The sequence below is a fragment of the Gasterosteus aculeatus genome, chromosome 10 (genome assembly GCF_964276395.1).
Source record: "Gasterosteus aculeatus chromosome 10, fGasAcu3.hap1.1, whole genome shotgun sequence".
Lineage (NCBI taxonomy): Eukaryota > Metazoa > Chordata > Actinopteri > Perciformes > Gasterosteidae > Gasterosteus > Gasterosteus aculeatus.
In genome coordinates, this window is record NC_135697.1 from 18,553,522 (window position 1) to 18,573,553 (window position 20,032).

Here is a 20,032-nt window from a genome sequence, read left to right on the forward strand (position 1 = left end):
ACAGGTTTTTATGCAGTTAAACCAGTCTAACCAGTTAAATTGGCTCAACCAGCAGACACATAGAGCTTCTTTTAACACACTGGGACAACAACACCTGATCGGATACACTTGCCTTTTCTGGTCCCTCCAGGTGTCGTTGGGCATCGTTCTGGCTCTGACAGGTGGGAAGTGATGACATCATCATAATGAAGCAAAGAGGAACCAATGAATAAACCAATGAATTTACAAATGAGAGACTGGCTCTACAGGTCTACTGCTAGTGGCTCCTTATATGGGGTCAGATCAGTCTCAATAATCGCAAATGCGCACAGAGGGACTCACAAATGCGCACGGAACAATTCACAAATGTATTCGATTTACAAATGCACACAGAAGGATTTACAAATACATGTCAATGCACACATCAATAAATTACTTATATTTGCGGATTGCACTGAATTTATTTGGGGGTTACGAATCATATTTCCCCACGAGCCTTCCAGCGTTACAGCAACGCAACTTGCGAAGGCGATGCAACGGGTCCGAAGTCAGCAAGCAACGGCGTCTGGTAGTGACGATGCTCTGCTTCTAGTGTAAGTGAAACGAGTTTAAAGTTTCATGGCGTGCATGATTTACGTTAACTACGTTCGAGATGTAAATTATTGCTATGTCAAATATGTTGCATCATGCATGTATTTTGCGGCATTTTAATACAAGGGTTAGCTAATGTAACTGCTTTGCAAGGTAACATTAATGCAGACAGACAATCTAGCATCATAAGCTAGGGTTAACTTAGTCACTATACAATCATTTTGACTAACTTCACACTACATAGCCTCGCCGCTAATTTTCTTGGAAAAGCTTGCTTGTTACAACATAATTGAAACATGATGTTTAATATTAAACCATAATAAGTCAAAAAAGACTACTAGATTTTGTTACTGTGTTCAAAGATTGAATCAGACGTTAGCTGATTTTTGCCAGTAAAGATGTTGAAGATCAAGTTATCATTAACGTTGGACTGAATAAATTAGCTTTTCAAAAGATTTTGAAGTTGTCGTTTTGGGAGCAGTTAACACACATTTTTGTCATGCTTATATATTTATGCGTCTATCCTCTAGGAATCACTGAGGCTGACATCCTTCAGATTGCATGATCGACAGGAACACATCTTGGGGGAAACCTCTTTTACAGTTAGTTTGCATGCTGTCAGAATGTAGTTTTATTATGTGCTCATGACATAGTGAATGTAGGAGAACATGTATTGTCGGTATTCGTTTACTTAACGCTTACTATGTTCAATGTTTTATTTCCTTTAAAAAAATTACTGTAAATTACTGTATTGTAATTGTAATGACCAAGAGCATTTAATTAGAAGTTTGCATTGTTTTTACTCATGTTGTTCTTGCATACAATTTGTACATAAAAACAATTAAAAAACAAAACAATGCACTGCTTTACTGTGGATCAAGGTGGTCATTTGTATGGGTTAACTGTATTGAGCACTTGAATTAAATAATCATATAAGACCGTCAGAAACTATTCTAGGGCGTATGTCAATAGGAAGTGCAACACCTGATATTTTCATCTACACAAGTCCAAAACAAGAACTGATGGAACTGTTGGCCTTCATGATGTCCTGGTGGAACATCTTCTGGCAGTTGAATCGGGTAAATTGAGGTTACAATTTCAACCATGAGGTTTCTCTCCAGCAGCTCCCGCCAAACCCAGAACTTCATGAGGTCATGGAGCACCTCTGCTGATGGAAGAGAAAATGTTATGCATGCGACACGTCAAATGCATTTAATTGAAATGTCAGCCACAAAAAACTAGCAAATATATCATACACACCATGCAGATTTAGCATCAGAACTCTCATCTTTCTGTTTCCGTCATCATTCTTAGCAATTGCAGCACCAAAACAAGTAAGTGCAAATAGCGGTGCAATAATAAGTATGCAACTTAGAGAGGATCAGACAAGTGCTGCAGTTATTTTCAATAATTGTAACTTAGTTTCAAGATGTTACTTCGCAGAATAAACAAATTAGCATGCAGAAACTGTAGACAACACTAGCTAGCTAACTTAGCTTATAGAGCTATAAGATTAAACTGAATAAGAAGTTGCAAATAATTCACAGAATTTACTCTGCTAACATAACGTTAGCGTATCATGGTTGAAGAACATGTCGTGTCTTACAACACGGGGGGGTACATTAAACTTATTTCACCTACACAAGAAGTGGAGCGTCGTCACTACCAGACGTCATTGCTTGCTGACCGTTGCATCGCCTTCACAAGTTGCATTGCTGTAACGCTGGAAGGCTCGTGGGGAGTTAGTGAGGTAGAGAGGGGGAAGCTGTGATTGGTTGAAATGAGGGCGACATCTGATTGGCTACAGACAGGTCCATGTTGAAGAGAACGCATTTGTGGATCTGCGACGTCAGAAGAGTCTCAAAAAACCCACACACAAATGTGAAGTGATCCGCAAGTAAAGGCAGTGTAATCCCCAAATATGATTCGTAATCCGCAAATATATTCAGTGCAATCCGCAAATATAAATTAGTAATTTATTCATTTGTGCATTGAATAGTATTTGTAAATCCTTCCGTGCGCATTTGTGAATCGTATACACTTGTGAATTGTTCAGTGCACACTTGTGAATCTTCCGGTTTGCATTTGTGATTCGCTCTGTACGCATTTGCGATTATTGAGACTGATCTGACGCTATACCTTAGGTCTACCCAGATCAAACCTGTGATGTACCAACCTGGAGTCGTTGGGGGAGGTGCATGTGACGCATTAGATTGTGTCAGTGATTGGACTACAGGAGGGGCAGCGGACAGGAGTGGGGCTTGGGCCGGTGTTGATCTTGCAAAAGGTGTAGGTAAAGGTACAGGAGCTGGAGGCGGGGCTTGGACAGGTGTTGGAGTAGAAGCAGATACAGGTAAAGGTACAGGAGCTGGAGGTGGGGCTTGGACAGGTGTTGGAGTAGAAGCAGATACAGGTAAAGGCACAGGAGCTGGAGGCGGGGCTTGGACAGGTGTTGGAGTAGAAGCAGATACAGGTAAAGGTACAGGAGCTGGAGGCGGGGCTTGGACAGATGTTGGAGTAGAAGCAGATACAGGTAAAGGTACAGGAGCTGGAAGTGGGGGTTGGACAGGTGTTGGATCAGAAGCAAACACAGTTAAAGGTACAGGAGCTGGGGGCGGGGCTTGGACAGGTGCAGGAGTAGAAGCAGGTACAGGTAAGGGTACAGGAGCTGGGGGCGGGAGCGAGGCCTGGACTTGTACCGACGCTGATACAGGTGTGTTAAGGTGGGTGGTTCCTGTAGGGGCTTGTATTCTTATCAGAGGAGGCGGCGGATGATTGGCAGGGGTCAGGGCTTGATTATGCAAAGGATGGGAGGCAACAGTTTGATGAGCAATTGGTGATCCTGAGGTGGGCGTGGTCAAAACTGAAAAATGAAAACAAACAAATGAAAACAGACAAACTGAATTGTGTTAGGTTCACATTATGATTACCTAGAAACAATTGGAAATAAAAGGCATGACAAACTTTAATAAACTGTGTTTTGTCTCATGGAGAAATGGAAGCGTGGTGTGCCGATTAGTCCGTCGGAGGGGTCACCATACAAACAGAAGAGTAGGAAACCACTGACCAATTGTCTGATTGATGTCTACAAACTACAGTCTCACAGAACTGTGAAAAACGAGGAAGAACCCAGATATCTGAGGGTACCGGAAAGCTATCAAACAAACATACCCCTGTCTGAAGCTCCTTTGGGTGGGACGACGGGTAGCTGGCGTCCTCGGCAGCTGAAGACTGGCGTTCCTGTGGGACTTGTCTGGGTCGAGCCGCCTTGCAGATTCGCCCTGTTGATAGAATAAAAAAACAGGACTCAAACTAACAACCTCACAGAGGTCAAAGCGCCATTACTGTGAGATGGAGGTCTCCTTACTAAAGAGATGCTAACATTTAGTTCTACACTCTTCTCCTGACTAGCAACATGCTGATGTCCCAGTGTTTACCCTACAGTTATATGTAAAAAGATCACAAAAAAACACATGGACGATGCTTTGGAAATGTCTCAAGAAGAAGAATCTGGCATTTTTCAAAATAAAATATTTTCAAAAATAAAGTTTTTATTTTAAATTTCTCTACGGCCTGGTACCGTAGGAAGGAACTGCTGACGCCTCTACATCTACTACCGTCTCTGTACCTGATAGGTTCCACGGCATAGGTCTCAGGTTCGTAGAGGAAGTCAGGAATGAAGCCCTGACTGAAGAACAGAAATACGTCAGAATTCCAAACCCACCTGCAACACGTGGGTCCCAGTGGTCTATACAGGTGTGTCCTGCAGAGGGTAACGCCTGTATAGACCACGCCACTTTAAACTTTGACTCATGTCTTTCAAAATGATGGTTCTCACCTGTAGTCCTCACTGCTCCCTGTCATCATGTGTTTTGTCCGGAGGGTTTGGTTTGGTCCGTTTAAATATCTTACACACAGAAAAATACACAAATACATGAAAATGTGATCACTTTTATCCCTCATCTACTGCAACTACTAAAAGTACTACTACTGGTAAAACTACAAGTATTACTACTACTACAAGTGCAACAAATACTGGGAGTATTTCCCCAACAGTACCTGTCATCAAAATCGAGAGAGGTGGCAACGGACGTTCTCCTCAGAGATCTCCTGATTATACAGAGAAACAATCAGACCACTACTACGAACCAGTATTAAAAACAGTACTACCACCAGAACTGCTATGAGTATTCAAACCAGTAATACTACCAGTATTCAAACCAGTACTGCAATAATAATAATACATTTTATTTACAATGCACTCCTCATCAAGAGATCTTAGAGTGCGACAGAGATGGCAAAACATAAGTATAAAAGTAAACAGTAAAAGCTAAAAAAAAACTTAGAAAAAGACCACGTAGAAAACGCCTTCCTAAATAAGAAGGTTTTCAGGCCAGTTTTAAAAGAGTCCAGCGACTGTACTGCCCTCATGTGGTCGATGATGGGGCAGAAGGCCGACCCCTGTGGAACACCACAGGAGACGGGGAGCAGTCTAGACGTATCTTCTCAGTGAGACGTATTCAGCTCTGCCAGAAAGGTAGGACTGATAGTCCAATGGTAGTGTGGAGGCACCCTAGCGGGATAGTGTGATCCACTGTGTCAAATGCAGAAGTCAGGTCCAGGAGGAGACGTGAGGGCGATCCAGCATCAGCTGTCTCTGCCAGTTTATGGACAGTGAGCCCTGAGTGTCTGCAGTGTCGCTCCAGGACATGCCCAGCTGTTTTTATTTTCCACAGCTCATGTGTGAACCAGGGAGGGGAGTTGTCCCCTGTCTTATGCCAGGTTTCTGTTAGGCACATGAAGTCAAGCCCTTTGTCCAGAATATAGACGTATATGAGGAGGGCTTCAATAGTGAGGGACTGTGTGTTTATCAGTTCCATGGTGGTGGGAGACAGAGCTGGGGGTGAGTCTCTGCAAGCTCCGTAATACACTTTCCGAAGATGACTCCTAGGTTTGTTTTGCTTCCTGATTCCACGTTGGAACAGCGCAAACCTCTATGGATGTAGTGTGGTCCGTTTTTATAAATCCTGCACTCCTGACAGCAGGCTACAAACCCCTCGCCGGATAGAACCATGAAGCTGCGCAGACGCCTCAGCTGTGGGCCGGTGTATGAAATCATTTCCAGCATTGATGTCAACAACAGAAGCACAAAACAAGCCGTGCCGTCTGTCAACGAGCACAGGGCCACAGCAGAATGGTCCAGCGCAGCTCCAGTCGGGGCAGCAATTCTGCTGTGTTCCTGTTGTATACCAACACAGGAGGCAGGCTAGGCTCCCAAGTGAATCCGACCGTATTCCAACAGAGGGAGATAGGAAAAAGTGTGTCGTAATCCAACTCAGGGAGCAATGGCAATACGTAAAAATAGCTATAAAAGCTATGAAAATCACACAAGCAATGTCAAGAAGAGCGGCAGCCAACGTGTGCCAGCGTACCCTGCAATCACACTACAGGTGTGTGATCACGTGGCTTCCCCGGCTGTCCCGCATCTACAGCAACCACTACTCAAACCAGTATTATAACCAGTATTCAAAACAGTACTAGAAACAGTATTTAATATACTGCCAGTATTCAAACCAGAACTACTACCTGTATTCTCACCTTAATTAATGGATTACCCGTGAACACAAATTTAGCTAACACACTTTGGTGTGTGTTTTGCCTGGAATCTTCATTTTTAATTGGGATAAATACCATTTAAGTGATTTTTTTCCAGGCAATTTTGGAAATTTAAATTTCTTTCTATGTGCCATGTTCATTTATTTCTTAACTAATAACATTATTTAATGATAATTACACATCAGAACACACCCACAAATCTTCCCCTTTATCCTGAGAGCAAAACCTTTCATAGATAGACAAAGTTGTTCCAGAGGCTGAAATGCACTTGTGATGAGCATGTGACTTAGCACAGTGAATACAGATAGTTGTAACCCGAGTGTTTGTCTGTCTCGGTGACCAGGTGACAGGTCAGGTGTTTGCCATAGTTACCTTTCCAGGCTTCTATACTGGCCGGCATCAGAGTACGCTCGGTTCAGTTTGGAGCCTTGCAGCAACCGCACAGCGTCCTCACGGTACAACGGGTACAGAGGGTTACCGCTGGCAACCATAGTTCAGGGTATCAGAATTCAGGAAGTAGGAGGTCAGAGGTCAGAGGTAGGAGGGTGGTGAAGGTGAGAGCGGCAGATATCAGGAGGTCGGAAAGCGAAGGCGGTGGAGGTCCGGGGTCAGAGAGTGAAGGTGAAGATGGTGGAGGGTAGGAGGTCAGAGGGTAAGGGGGGGAGAAAGTGACAGTGAATGAGTGACATGGCTCAGTCTCTGGTTAGTTGATACACACTGACACACACAGCTGCTCACCTCAAAGGAAGCGTTTGATTTGGCGAACGTGACCTCATCTTGACCACATCGGATCGAGAGATGTGATTGGACGACATCTCCTGCTCTGACACTGAGAGGGCAGAGTCCCGTCCATTCAGTCTGTAGTCTAGACACACAAAGAGAGAGTGAGTTGAACCATCGACCCTACCAGCCCAGGATTCTCCAAGGATGTACTCTTTCGCAAAGATAATTGAATGAACATTTGACATCTTCTGCAGACATTGCAGTGCATGATGGGACATGAAGTTCACCTGATATCACACCGATGCCGTTCTCACAGTCGTAATCCGAGAACTCACCGTCACTAATCTTCTGAGGCCCTAAAGAGAGAGAGGATGTTAAAACTCTTCATAATCCTCCACAGGAGATCAACTATTCACAGACTTGATCCACTCCAGACTCCCTGAAACTTCTCTTCTTGTTTTCCCTTACATTACTTTTACTTTTATACTTTAAGTAGTTTTGAACCAGTACTTTTATACTTGTACTAGTAAAAAGCTTAAGTTGATACTTCAACTTGTACAGGAGTCTTTTAAAACCCTAGTACCAATACTACTTTAGTGATGGATGTGAATTCTTTTGACACCTCTGGTGGTTGGGCACAGGGCTTGCCTTGGATCGCATTGGCTCATATAATGCAGCTCTCCTTGTAACCCTCCTTGATGCGCTGGATCAGGTCTGTAGAACTGCTGGTGTGACCACTGTTAGGTTCCACCATGCTCAAATGGTGCAAGCATGGTTTCAGCCCCCATATTCTCCTTTCCTTATCCCGATGGATGGAATTCTTCTCTTCATAGAGGTGGAAGATGTAGGATAGGTGCCCTCACAAACAAGTAACCCTTCATCAGGCCATGGATGAAGCATGCGCTTTTTCATGTTTTGCAGCTAATTACTGTATTTTTGCTTTGATTCAAATAAACCTATGTTGCGATTTTATTGTATTTCGTAACAGTCACATTTTGTTCAATAATTCCACTGCCTGTACTCTTTTTTTCTACTACATTAGTACTTTTACAGGGATGTATTTACATTTAGTACAATAAAAAAACTTCTATTTTGTACAGCAATATTGAATGATTGTACAAACAACCAAAAGGTGAAACTATTGTATGTTGTGTGTGGCTGATATAAATGAATGTTCCATTGGTATTTTACATTACAAGTCATTTAGCTGACGCTTTTATCCAAAGCGACTTACATTACATTTTTAACCCATGACGCTTACATTTTGTCCGGGGAGCAATTAGGGGTTAGGTGTCTTGCTCAGGGACACTTCGACATGGGACATGGGGCAGCCGGAATTCGAACCACCAACCTTGTGGTTCTCAGCGCACCCTCTCTACCCCCTGCACCACGACAACCCCATTTCATGATAAATCCATTGTTTGAACCAATGAACCCGCGAGGGAAAGGTTTCTTTAAAAATATGATTGCACAATGCAATGTTTTGAACATTGGAGAGCCGGTGTTACACGTGGAAACTGTTTTTGTTTTTTGAAAGATGACATCAAGGTTCTGAAAATAGTATCAAGTTATTGTAAAAAACTGTAATCTTAAATCTCCAACAAACCAGCGTGTGCGTGTCTGTCTGTGTGTGTGTCTGTCTGCGCGTGTGTGCTTGTGTGTCTGTGGGTGTCTGTCTGTGTGTGTGTGTGTGTGTGTGGGACTATGTGTATGTCTCACTGTGCAGCCTTGTGCTTGCTGCAGGCTCTTCAGGCTGCAGTCCCCTCCTCTGCAGGTAGGGGGAGCTGCTGAGCTCAGAGGAAACTTCATTAAGCTGCAACTTGTACCAATGAGGCTGATCGTCTAACAGAGCAGAGTCCAGCTGTATCAGGACCTGGACTCAGAGAGACAGATAGGGACACAGACAGAGAGACAGACATAAGTACCATTTAAATTCCGACTCAGTTGTAGCTGTTCTGTGACCTAATGAAGAAGAAGAAGACCTCCATAATAACAACACGGTATTTAGGATGAGACAGGTGGAACATTGGGTTTCATGTTGGCTGCGTGTCTTCTGACCTCCCCCAGGAACTGGCTCTCCTCCTCCCGGACCCGGGACTGGTCCCAGACCCTCAGCTGCAGCATCCGGTCCCTGAACTCCCGCCAGTCCACCGGAGAGTAAATGAAAGTCTGGTTCCACCGGGGCTCCGCCGACTTCCTCACCGTCTTGGTTCTGCGCTTACTGCGGTCGCTGTGGAGAGAGGAGACAACTGGTTACCCGTCTGGAAGAAATTTGAAATGAAAATGTCCACAAATGAGTTTACTACATTTTTCCATGTTTCTGTCCCGACTGTAGCAGTTTTTGCCCCCCCCCTTAAATGCTCACATTGGTTGAGATGCAAATACCAATCATCCCCCCATTTAACACGTTAATATGCGATAAAGTAATTGTCTCAGTTTAACGCGATAATAACACGTTAGCGTGCCTAAAAATAATATATATGATTAAAATAAGATCTTATTACACACCTATGGACCTATGTATCCCTATGGTTGGCACTTATTGTAAGTCGCTTTGGATAAAAGCGTCAGCTAAATGATATGTGTCGTAATGTTGGGGAGTTTTTCCTGTGCTGATGGTGGGTTTCGGGACAGAGGATGTTGTATGTGTACAGACTGTAAAGCCCTCTGAGGCAAATTTGTAATTTGCGATTATGGGCTCTACAAAATAAAATGAATTGAATTGAATGTAAGGAGCACCTAGCCCACACACGGATTCTGGTTCTACCTTTGGTCCGGAAGGAAGTAAATCTTAACGTAGGGGTTCCTGGGTCGCCCGTCGTCTCGGAAAGGAAGTGCTTTGGCTCCAAGGACTGTGACGATCAGCTGATGAGCCACTTTATCGTACCATAGCTTCACCTAGAACACAGAGGTTTCCCATTAACCACAGAACCCTGGAGAACAACAGAACCTATGAAACCCAAATAAAAGGTAACATTTCTCTGGCTCCGACAGCTACTACTTTTGGATTGCTTGTTACTGGCTATTGGTTAGTGGCTACTGGTCATTGATTCGTGGTTACTGGTCACTGATTAACAGCTACTGATCAATGATTAGTGTTTTCTGGTTACTGGAAAATGGCTATTGGTAGCTGATTAGTGGCTATGGGTTGGTGATTGTTGAATAGTCATCATTGATTACTGCCCGGTACTGGTTACTACAGTAATTAGCACTAATTTGACCCCGGAAATAAAACTGCCGCTAGCTGCAGTCAGTTAGATCAGAGACACCAAGACGGTAGCAACAAACAGAGCAGAGAACTGTGCAGAGGAATTCCTCCATGTCTTTATGCACAGACAGGCTACTTCTATCTAAACATCTAACCTGCACACAGTCTGAAGAGGACCATCACTGTGACCCTAAACGACAGTGGTTCTGAAAAGGTCCTGGCTGGCTGAGAGCTACCAAATTTCAAAATGTGCGATTATTTTATTATTTTTTTAATCTATTGACAGCCCTGCTAACAATACAACTTTTAGTGACATACTTATTTTTACATCTACAGTTACCTGAATTCTGGGAACCAGAGCATGCCTAACACCACCCTGAAACACACACGTCAAATCTGTCAACTGAGAGCTCATTGGCTGTGGACCGTGCCATGTATGATGGGTAAACTTACAGAAAGCTGCCCAGAGACAACGCTGGGGCTCATGGGAGACGTGACAGAGATGGACCGACCAATTTTTTGAGAGTCGAAGGAACTGGGACCTGAACAGAGAACATATAATATAACATTACATAATCAAATATAACAACAGTATGCAATATGCAATATGGTTGCATTTTGGTTTGTCTTTCTGTCTGTTTTTGATGGTTCTGTGTCGCTTTGTGGTTACTTTATGTCACTCGGTTGTGGTTATGTGTCGCTTTGTGGTTACTTTGTGTCTCATTGTGGTGGTTCTGTGTATCTTTGCTGTGGTTCTGTATCTCTTTGTGGTAGTTATGTTAAGTAATAAACTCACTTGAGTCGAGCTGGGTTTCTACCCCTCTAAAAAAGAAAAAGAAAATCACAACCAACAATCTGTTAAAAACAAGTTTAAATGCCATCTGAAAAGATAATCATATATATATAGTTATTGGTGTGTATTGCAACATATTTATATTTAAATATTATTAATTAAATTAAATTAATTATTTTAAGTATTTCAGAAACATAAACCACATACATTTACATAATGCAAAATATACAATTATCATTGTAAAGTAAATCACTATAATAATGCTGTCATTCTGTCCATTTACAACTTAAATAGTCTCAATAGCCCCAGGACAAGCCCAGCTCCTAAAATCTACATGAAGCTTACTGAGCATGTTTTAGAGACTCCTCCAATTACCTCACTTTGGAGCTGGTTTACTGAGTCACAGGTTCAGGGAGGAGTCAGGATAAAGTCTTGGATTAACGAGTTGGTTATTTCATGTATATGAAATTGCTTGAACAGTAATTTGACGTCTGGATTGATCATCTTTTCAACAAATTGTATCGATGGGGAATAAAAGAAAACATTGACTGCCGACCTCCTGTGACCTCTGACTTACCTGATTGGTCGGGACACCACCAGCTCCACCAGTGGTTCTAGTTTGGAGTCCAGGATAATGTTGTAAACCTCATTAAATGTGGCTCCCTGGAGCAACCGACCGTTCCATTGCAGAACCTGATCACCTGAGAGAAAACATCTGTGAGAACATTTATGTCCTTATGGTGACACAAACCACCAGAACCTTACAGTACCTATATATATATATAAATACCCATATACTTGTTTTCCCTACCATCACATCAGGGGCGCAACTCCAATACGTCGCAGCATAACACTTGACTCTCACACTCGACTCTCACACCTCACACGCAACTAGGGATGGGTATCGTTTGGGTTTTTTCCAATACCGGTGCTAAATTGATACTTTTAAAACGATACCGGTGCCTGAGCCGATACTTTTTTTTAAAAAGAAGCACAAAACAAAAAAGTTTTTTTTTATTGTCAAGGCATTTCTTTTCTTCACAATTTAACAATATATTAACTGTGTAAACAATACTTTATTAGTTCAATGGAATTTGGGATTATTAATCATTCATCATCATTTTTGATTTATGCTAATTTTGCAGAAACAACAAATATGTAACATATATTGAAAAGCATTTATGTTGGATTGACACTCCTTCTATATATTGTTGACGCTTTGCTGCGTAAAATAAAAGTCAAAAAGAATCAAACAACGCGGACTTTGACTGCAGGAACCTTGGCGTCACACTCGACAGCCGACTCTCCCTGACTCCAACATCACTGACAACACCATCCTGTAGATACTCGCTCTACAACATCAGGAGAACACGTCCTCTTCTCACTCAGAAGGAGGTACTGATTCAGGCTCTTGTCGTCTCCCTCCTGGACTACTGTAACTCTCTCCTGCAGGTCTCCCTGTAAATTATGTAATTGGTAAATGATGGTTGTAGCGGGTTGTCATCTACGGTCCACTACGGTTACAGAGAGGTGTCGTTTGTGTTTTGACAACGTTTTATCTCATAATTTCGACTTTCTGGCCCTTTTCTTTAGTGTGGAAATGAGCTTCTATAGTTCTGTAAATGCATCACTCCAGCCAATCCAAAAACGGGATTTGTAATCAATTAGATGTAGGTATACCACGGTGAATATATAGCTAATCATCTATGTTCTATGTTCATCTAAGAACAAACTCTGTTTGTTTACCTGGCCTCAGGTGTCCGACAGTGTCAGCCAAACTTCCTCTCTTCACTTTTGTGATGAACGCACAGAGACGACCAGACTCCATCATCCTTCCTCCAACCACCTGGAAACACCAGGGACCATGAGTAAGGCTCCACTCTGAGGAACAAGAAGGAGGCAGTCCCTTCAACAATGGGCTCCGCACTGCCGGCATTCAGAGCCTGGTTCCTGCTTGTTAGGCAAATGGACAACGTTGCAGTACGGACAGAAAGTTCACCAACGTGTTAATGGTTTTCCAAAAGAATACCCATAAAAACCTCTCAGACCGGGGACCGGGGCCACCTTCTTGGATTAGAAGGAGAACAAGTAGCAGAAGAAGAAGAAGGTGGAGGGAGAAAATAAGTTGTTATAGAAGGAGAAGGAGAGGAAGCTGAAGTAGAAGGAGTAGTAAAAGGAGAAGAAGAAGGACAAAGAAGAGGATTTGAAGGAGGAGAAAACTACCTTGAGGCCCAGCAGGGATCCTGCATCTACAGGAACTGTCCCGTCCTTCATCCTCTTATTCAGCAGAATTCGACCAATAAGATGTTCTCCATCTTTGGATGGTAGCCATGTGACCGGTTTCTGATGAACAATAAACAAGTTAAATAAGTGCTTGTTTAACAACAACACAGTAACAGCTCAGTCCCAATCACAAATGGACACAACTGGATACCAGGAGGATTTATCATTAAAAAACAAATGTTAAGTATTAAACAGACCGGAAGGGGACAGACATGAGGAGAGGAGGGGGAAACACAGGTGGGGGACAGAAGAGTGAGTGATAGACATTATGGGATCAATAGAGGTGGGGCTTGGTCCTACCATGGACAAAGGCGGAGGAACGCCCTGCCAGGAACTGTGGTCCCACCATTGTTCGTCCATATCTCCTAGACAGACGTCCAGGAGCAACAAGACGAGTTTTGCAGTCAGACAGATACCAGAGGCCGAGCGAGCTTGGGGGGTTGATTCCTGATTGTTGTGGATTAATGTGAATCATAGATAAAAACACAATGTTACCAACACAATTTTAAGCACCCACAATGCCAACGATCACCCAATCGATCAATCTTTATACGTTGGTTGACAGTGGTTTTGGTACAGCACGGTGGGTAAGTCCACTGTGGCAATACCAAAACTCCAAACATAAAGGTCAACATCACACAAACACAATGTTCTGCAGAGTTCTGAACCATCAGAAGTTAGCCCACTATAACTATTGCTATGGCAACGATGCACATAAAATGGTGCCCGTCTCATGTCCCGTCTATTGTTCTTCTGTTTCTATGAGCTCAACATGTTGTCTGTAATCCTTCCAAACAAGTCGAGTGTGTGAAAGCAGCTTTAACCACACACACATGCACACACGCTGCTGTGACCTACTTACAGGTCTGTCCGATTGAGGAGGAGGATAAAGGGGAGGAACTGTGGGGGTTGTTTGTCCTGAGCTCTGGCAGTAAAGCAGTTGATCCTGTTGTCAGTCCTCTGTCGATATGATTGTGCTCGTCTAGCTTCACACTCACTGCAAACTGATCAATCTGCTGTTAGCATGTGATTTGTTTATTAGTAGCATATTATTTGCCTGATATTTACATGTTGTTAGCCACCGTGAACCTGTAATAGGTAATTGGTAATTGTGAGGAAATTGCACTTTCTTGTTTCTTGTTCTCCTGAGTTTGTACCCTATGGTTGAATGCACTTATTGTACGTCGCTTTGGATAAAAGCGTCCGCTAAATGACATGTAATGTAATGTAATAACCTGTTCATATCCTTTTTTAGCCCGTCATTAGCCAGATTTTAGCCTTATTATATTAGATTTACATGTATCATTTAGCTGACCCCATTATCCAAAGTGACTTACAATAAGAGCATTCAATCAATAGAAAGGGAACAGAACAACAAGAATCAAGAAAGTATAATTTCTTCAAGAAAGCCAAACTATAAAGTGCTATAAATTAGTGCCATTGTAAGTGCCAATAAATGGCTAACTAGTCCAGGTTTAGTCGGAAAAACTGAATTCAGTTTGATTTCCAAAGTGTTTAGTTTGCATCCGAAGCTGTCTATGCTTTCTGCTGTCCTGATGTCATTGTGGAGCTCATTCCACCATTTAGAATCCAGGACATCAAACAGTTGTTGCTTAGCTTTGCTTAGCTTTCTGTGAGGGAGCAACTAGCAGTTTGATGCAAAGCAGAGTGTGCGGGCAGAGACCAGGTCCAAGATTTAGACTGGACCTGAACAATCCAGGTAAGGTTAGGCCAGGTCCAGGACGCGATCTGTTGGCCGCACGGTATTAGCCCCATGTTAGCTGGTTACTATCATATCATTGACCTGTTATTGGCCTATTATAGGCATGGTGTTAACCTGCTGTTTACCTGTTGCTAGCCTGTTATTAGCCTGTTAGCTCAACTGTGACATGTAGTTATTTTGGAACTCTAAACGGAATGTGCTTGGTCAAACAGTAAACTAGATGCTGGCGGATGTTGACTAGTCATTGGCAGCTAGTTGTCTAGATTGCTCATCCTTTCCCTCTCTTTCTGCATAAATACCAGATCGGAGGCACACTGACATCCAGCAGATCAGCATAAAATCACCAGACCACCTGATCTATGGAGGATCACGCGGTTGCTGAGGCGTTGTCCTTTAGGTGGCCAGACGCGTTGATGTCGTGTTGAACAACGGGTGTGTGTCTCCAGCAGTCTGTGTTTCCACAGTGAATCCTGGGGAAAGCTTGGTAATCCACACTCTCTTCGTTTAATCCAATTGAACAGCCCTACATACATAGATCTATTTTCAGTTCTAGTCTGGATCACATTATAAGACAAGATCTCCAGAGTCCTCCATGGTTGTTTGGACCCGGGGCCCAATCAGGGTTGATGGAGAGATGAATATTCTTCCTGGTTCTTTTTACTGTCTTGAGAGCGGTGGCGGAGACTCTGAGTGGTTCCCTCACCTCCCAACCTGAGAGGAGGTGCAAACAACTCTGAGCCAATCACAGAAAGTATCTCTGACCAGGTGACTTCTGGAAAAATGACACAAAGGAAGCAGATTAACTCGCCTAATGTCCTAATAGATGACCTGTAGCAAGAGGTTTAGCGACAGTAAATGTTCAAGAGCTGTAACTATATCAGGTAAAACAACGGACAAAGTAAATTGTAAAGTAAATGGGTAAAAATACATCAAAAAGTACTTTGATACAATATATCTCTCAAAAAAATGTAACAAAATACAAAATACTGGTGCCAGAAAATATATTAAAATACTCGTCTCAAAATGTGGTATAGCAGAGCATTCAGGTTAGGGTTATATAATGTGCACAAAGCTCTGGTGAACCCCACAAAAGGAAAAACAGTCACAGAATGTCGGTGTAAATGAGCAAAGCTATTAAAAGACAACCACTTGATTATGTATACTGTATGTATATTTGTATTAATGGGACTTAAAAGCCTATAAACTTTGGCTCTGTATCTGTAGAAAATATTCATCAGATATGAATAGCATCACAATTAGGCCTATGTATACTATAAAAGCACAATGTTGAAGCCATTCCACTGATTTGTATTTTAGCCACATCATATCCTATTCATGTGGCTAAATTATATTCACACCACCACATCTATATCAAATTATGCTAGTCATTATGAAATACTGTTTTCATGTTGATATATTGCTGAAGTGATTGTGATGACGATGATGCAATGGTGATGTCAGCGGAGCAGTGAATATATTTAGACGTCACAGCCAGGTGTGTGTTTCGGCTAGAGAGCGGAAGGGCAACCGCATTACGAGATGAAGTTTTCTTTTTATGATGAGTCTGCTTTACGTTTCTGCTCATTTAGGGAGTCACTGTCTTGAGGAGTGCAAGGTCAGCAGGAGAAGCAGAAAGTGCCAAGCAGGCAGACACAAGTCTGATAAGGATGAGAGTTAGAGACACACCAGGCACCATACAACACTCACGCTTTGTTCCTTATGTTTACATGTTAGGAGACCACACATTGTATGTGATTGGATCTTGTGTTGTGGCTGTTATGGGTCAGCTGCAGTTTCTCCCCATCCTGTGTGTTTGTATCTTCCTTGTCCCCTGTGTGTCTGTCTGTACCGTTTGTCCCCACCGACAAGAGGTGTCCGTCCCCACACAGCTGATCCACATTCCACAATTCACCCCTCCAGTATTTACACCCGGGCTGGTCGCTTCTCCAGCGCCAGACCGTTACACACCCCTACGTGATCTCGCTGTCCCCGTTCCGACCTGCCGTGCCGCCTGCCTCGCGTCCCCACCTGCGTCACCGGGATTCCCCTGTGGACCCCGGGCTCAGGGCTTGGCTATCCCCTTCCCTTGTAGTCCAGCAGTCATTAAAATTACTTCTACCGATTGTCAGTGTCCTGTGCAAATCTCTGTGTGCCGGGATCGAATACCCAGCCTTAACAGAACGATCTGGCCATGGACCCTACAGAGATTCCCCAGGCTGTTCAGGCGGATGGCGCCCAACGGGCTATCAATTCTCAGGGAATTTGACTTGGCCAACACGACCAGTTAATTCGCACCCTTCTGGAGAACAATCAGCAGCTAATCAACCAGGTCACCAAATGAACTACACAAGTGGCTAACATCTCTGCTCCTTCTGTCTCACCACCTGTTTCATTACATTACATTACAGGTTATTTAGCTGACGCTTTTATCCAAAGCGACTTATACTGCATTTTTAACCCATGGCTTTTGTACATTTTTCCCGGGGAGCAATTAGGGGTTAGGTGTCTTGCTCTGACACTTCAACATGAAACAGCTGGGATTCCCCTGTGGAGCTCGGGCCCCCTTCCCCAAAACCCCGGGCTCAGCCTTGGCTATCCCCTTCCCTTGGAGCCCTTCACTCATTAAAATTAAATCTACTGATTGTCAATGTCCTGTGTGAATCTCTGAGTGCCGGGTCAAATACCCAGCCTTAACACACAGCATTCAGGAGTAAACAATAGCCTCCTCCAGTGCAGTCGAGGCAGCGTCATCTGCCCTTCAACAGGCCGATGGCCAATCCTTCCATGTGCCACGTCTTCTAAGAGTGCAAGATCAGCCATCAGCGTCATTGCGCATTGTGACGGCATCATGGCGTTTTATTACCGTCTGTCTGACAAGCAACAGCAGTGTTTTGAGGATGAATTTAATAACATGCCGATATTATTGTAGAACATATTTAACTTTTCTTTTTGAAAATGTGTTAATTTGTATTTCTGTTTTCTGTATTCTGTTTTACGCTGCAGATCGATCAAACGGGTGTTTGTGTTATTTATGAGAGGCAGTATTGGCATTTCTTTTACAAGTCTAGTTTTACACTTTCACACAGGTTTGCGTGTTTCTTGCATTTTCCGACGGTTCTCGTTTCACCTGTTTTTGTGCGTACGCATGGGTCCAAGCTTGCGTGAAGGACCGCAAATTTTTTCGTCAAGTTTGCTTTTTATAAATACCAATTATTGCGTAGAGAGCGGCGTACGCCTTCTGTTGTGCGTACGCAACGTTTATAAATGAGGCCCCAGATGACTGAAATGTTTTTTGATCCAAAGGGAAAGTATTCCAAGAAAGTGGAGTATTTTGTATTCAAAGTACTCCACTTTCTTGGAATACTCTAAAGTACTTTTTTTTACCAATTACATTAGATTTTATCAAATACAAATGACAAAACTCAAAAGTCATTTAAATGCGTATTTCAAATACAAGTAATAAAAAATACTGTCTCTCTACATGTACTATAATTGACATTGTTAAATGTAAAACAACTGTTGGTGTAACATGTTCAACACTGTAACATGCACAACAAATGTTACTGTAACAATGTCAGAAAACTAGCATGTAACAATTGTAACTATGTTGTTGGGCAGGTACAGCAGACATCCCAGTGCTCCGCTGTAAGAGGATTATCATGCTGAGCTAATTATGGTGAGAGCGAGAAAACCTCACTGAGGAATGTTTGTGCCATTTGTGTCACGTAATATATTATATCTATACCAACAAAACAGGAGGATGAGGGATTAGATCTGTGGCTTTGCTTTCTACTCTGAGGGGTTTGTTTTATTATGTAAACAGTATTTAGACATATAGCCTGTTTGGTACAACTTAGCATGTAGCCTCATAGCCTCTGCTAGGTACCACTTAGCACGTTGCCCCCTGACCACTGTTTAGTACCACTTAGTATGTTACTAACTAGCCTCTTTTAGCTACCAATTAGCAAGTAGCCTTTTGGCTAACATTTACCCACTCACGGTCAGGCTCTTCCCAGCTGGCGTAGTCTGTGTGAGCAGCAGGTTCTCCTCTAAGCTGCTAAAGATACCAATTGGGTGCATCTTCCCCATTCTCTGCACAGGCTGTGGTGCACCCTTATTGGTTTTCCTCCTCTCAAAGGCGGCATTTGGGTCCAGATGTTGCCGAGGTAACGAGCTGCGGCAGGGAGATGTAGGCCTGACGTCATTTGCAGCCTAGTCCACGGAAAACCTCCTCTGGCTTCCAAATCTGAACCGGCCCAGGAGCCGATTCTATTGGGAGAGCTTAAGGGAAATGTACAAGTTGGACTGAGGGGGCGGGCGGATCAGGTCTTTCCAAGGAGACATGATTGTGGTTCTGTTGGAGAGCCTTCATTTTTCTTCTGATTATCAGTTGGTAAATTGGTAAATACTGAAAAACATTGTGCTTTGAGGAAAATTAAGCAGCTCACAATCCCACCTGATGTGTAACTGACAGAGACCAGAGTGTGGAGGAGTTAATAATGGGATTTATTATACCTCTGAAGTCATGTTATGTAGACAAGGTCACTCTGAGGTCATGTTGTTAAAGACAGAGTTACTCTACGGTCCGGCTCTACATCCAGTCTATTTCTGTTTATCTTCACCAGACGCACAGATGAGGAAAAACAGTAAAAAACAGGGTTTCCCTGATTGATAACTGTAGGAGCCATATTGAGCTATATTTCATGTGTGTGTGTGTGTGTGTGTGTGACGAGTGAGTAATATGGCCACAGGTCTGTATACGACACCTAGAGGACGGTTGGGAGGCCCAAGCTTTAAAGGCTTTAAAGACAGGAAGACGCAGCAGTGGCCTGAGAGGGAAACCGTCTTGGTGGAGTGACATGAGGGGCATGACGTGACAGGCCGTCTCCCACCAACTGCTTCAGTTTCATTGTTTTTTATTTTCACCTCATGTTTTTGGTTTGTACATTCTTTATACATTAAGAGTAATAAATGGTCATTGCACCGAACCGGATCAACTTCTACTCCTCATCTTTACAACTGCACGCGTCAGGATATATCCAGCTCAGCCACCGGTAGTAGCTGATCAGGGAGTAAAGGGACGAACGGAAAAGGCTTCTACAATAACTGAGTGAAT

At 43.1% G+C, this 20,032-nt stretch overlaps 1 protein-coding gene across 10 annotated transcripts in view; it reads right to left on the reverse strand.

Annotated features, from left to right (window-relative positions):
• LOC120826751 (regulating synaptic membrane exocytosis protein 2-like) overlaps positions 1-20,032 on the reverse strand; it is a 30,617-nt gene that overhangs the window by 8,894 nt on the left and 1,691 nt on the right. For 4 of the 10 annotated variants that reach the window (XR_013450918.1, XR_013450917.1, XM_040189276.2 and 1 more), the window contains exons 1-20: positions 15,269-15,581; positions 13,494-13,558; positions 13,134-13,253; positions 12,657-12,756; positions 11,488-11,611; positions 10,914-10,939; positions 10,571-10,659; positions 10,458-10,493; positions 9,677-9,807; positions 8,968-9,139; positions 8,629-8,782; positions 7,197-7,265; positions 6,925-7,051; positions 6,559-6,666; positions 4,630-4,680; positions 4,409-4,477; positions 4,199-4,258; positions 3,742-3,851; positions 2,747-3,433; positions 113-154 (exon numbers count right to left, since the gene is read on the reverse strand). Coding sequence is in view for 8 of the 10 variants with exons in the window: in XM_040189276.2 (XP_040045210.2) it covers positions 113-154; positions 2,747-3,433; positions 3,742-3,851; positions 4,199-4,258; positions 4,409-4,477; positions 4,630-4,680; positions 6,559-6,666; positions 6,925-7,051; positions 7,197-7,265; positions 8,629-8,782; positions 8,968-9,139; positions 9,677-9,807; positions 10,458-10,493; positions 10,571-10,659; positions 10,914-10,939; positions 11,488-11,611; positions 12,657-12,756; positions 13,134-13,253; positions 13,494-13,558; positions 15,269-15,449 (2,521 nt within the window). In the remaining 2 variants the exon portion in view is untranslated. Of the gene's footprint in view, positions 1-112; positions 155-2,746; positions 3,434-3,741; positions 3,852-4,198; positions 4,259-4,408; positions 4,478-4,629; positions 4,681-6,558; positions 6,667-6,924; positions 7,052-7,196; positions 7,266-8,628; positions 8,783-8,967; positions 9,140-9,676; positions 9,808-10,457; positions 10,494-10,570; positions 10,660-10,913; positions 10,940-11,487; positions 11,612-12,656; positions 12,792-13,133; positions 13,254-13,493; positions 13,641-14,055; positions 14,176-15,268; positions 15,628-20,032 lie in introns of those variants that run through there. The other 6 variants (XM_040189281.2, XM_040189274.2, XM_078081083.1 and 3 more) reach the window with 6 other exon arrangements.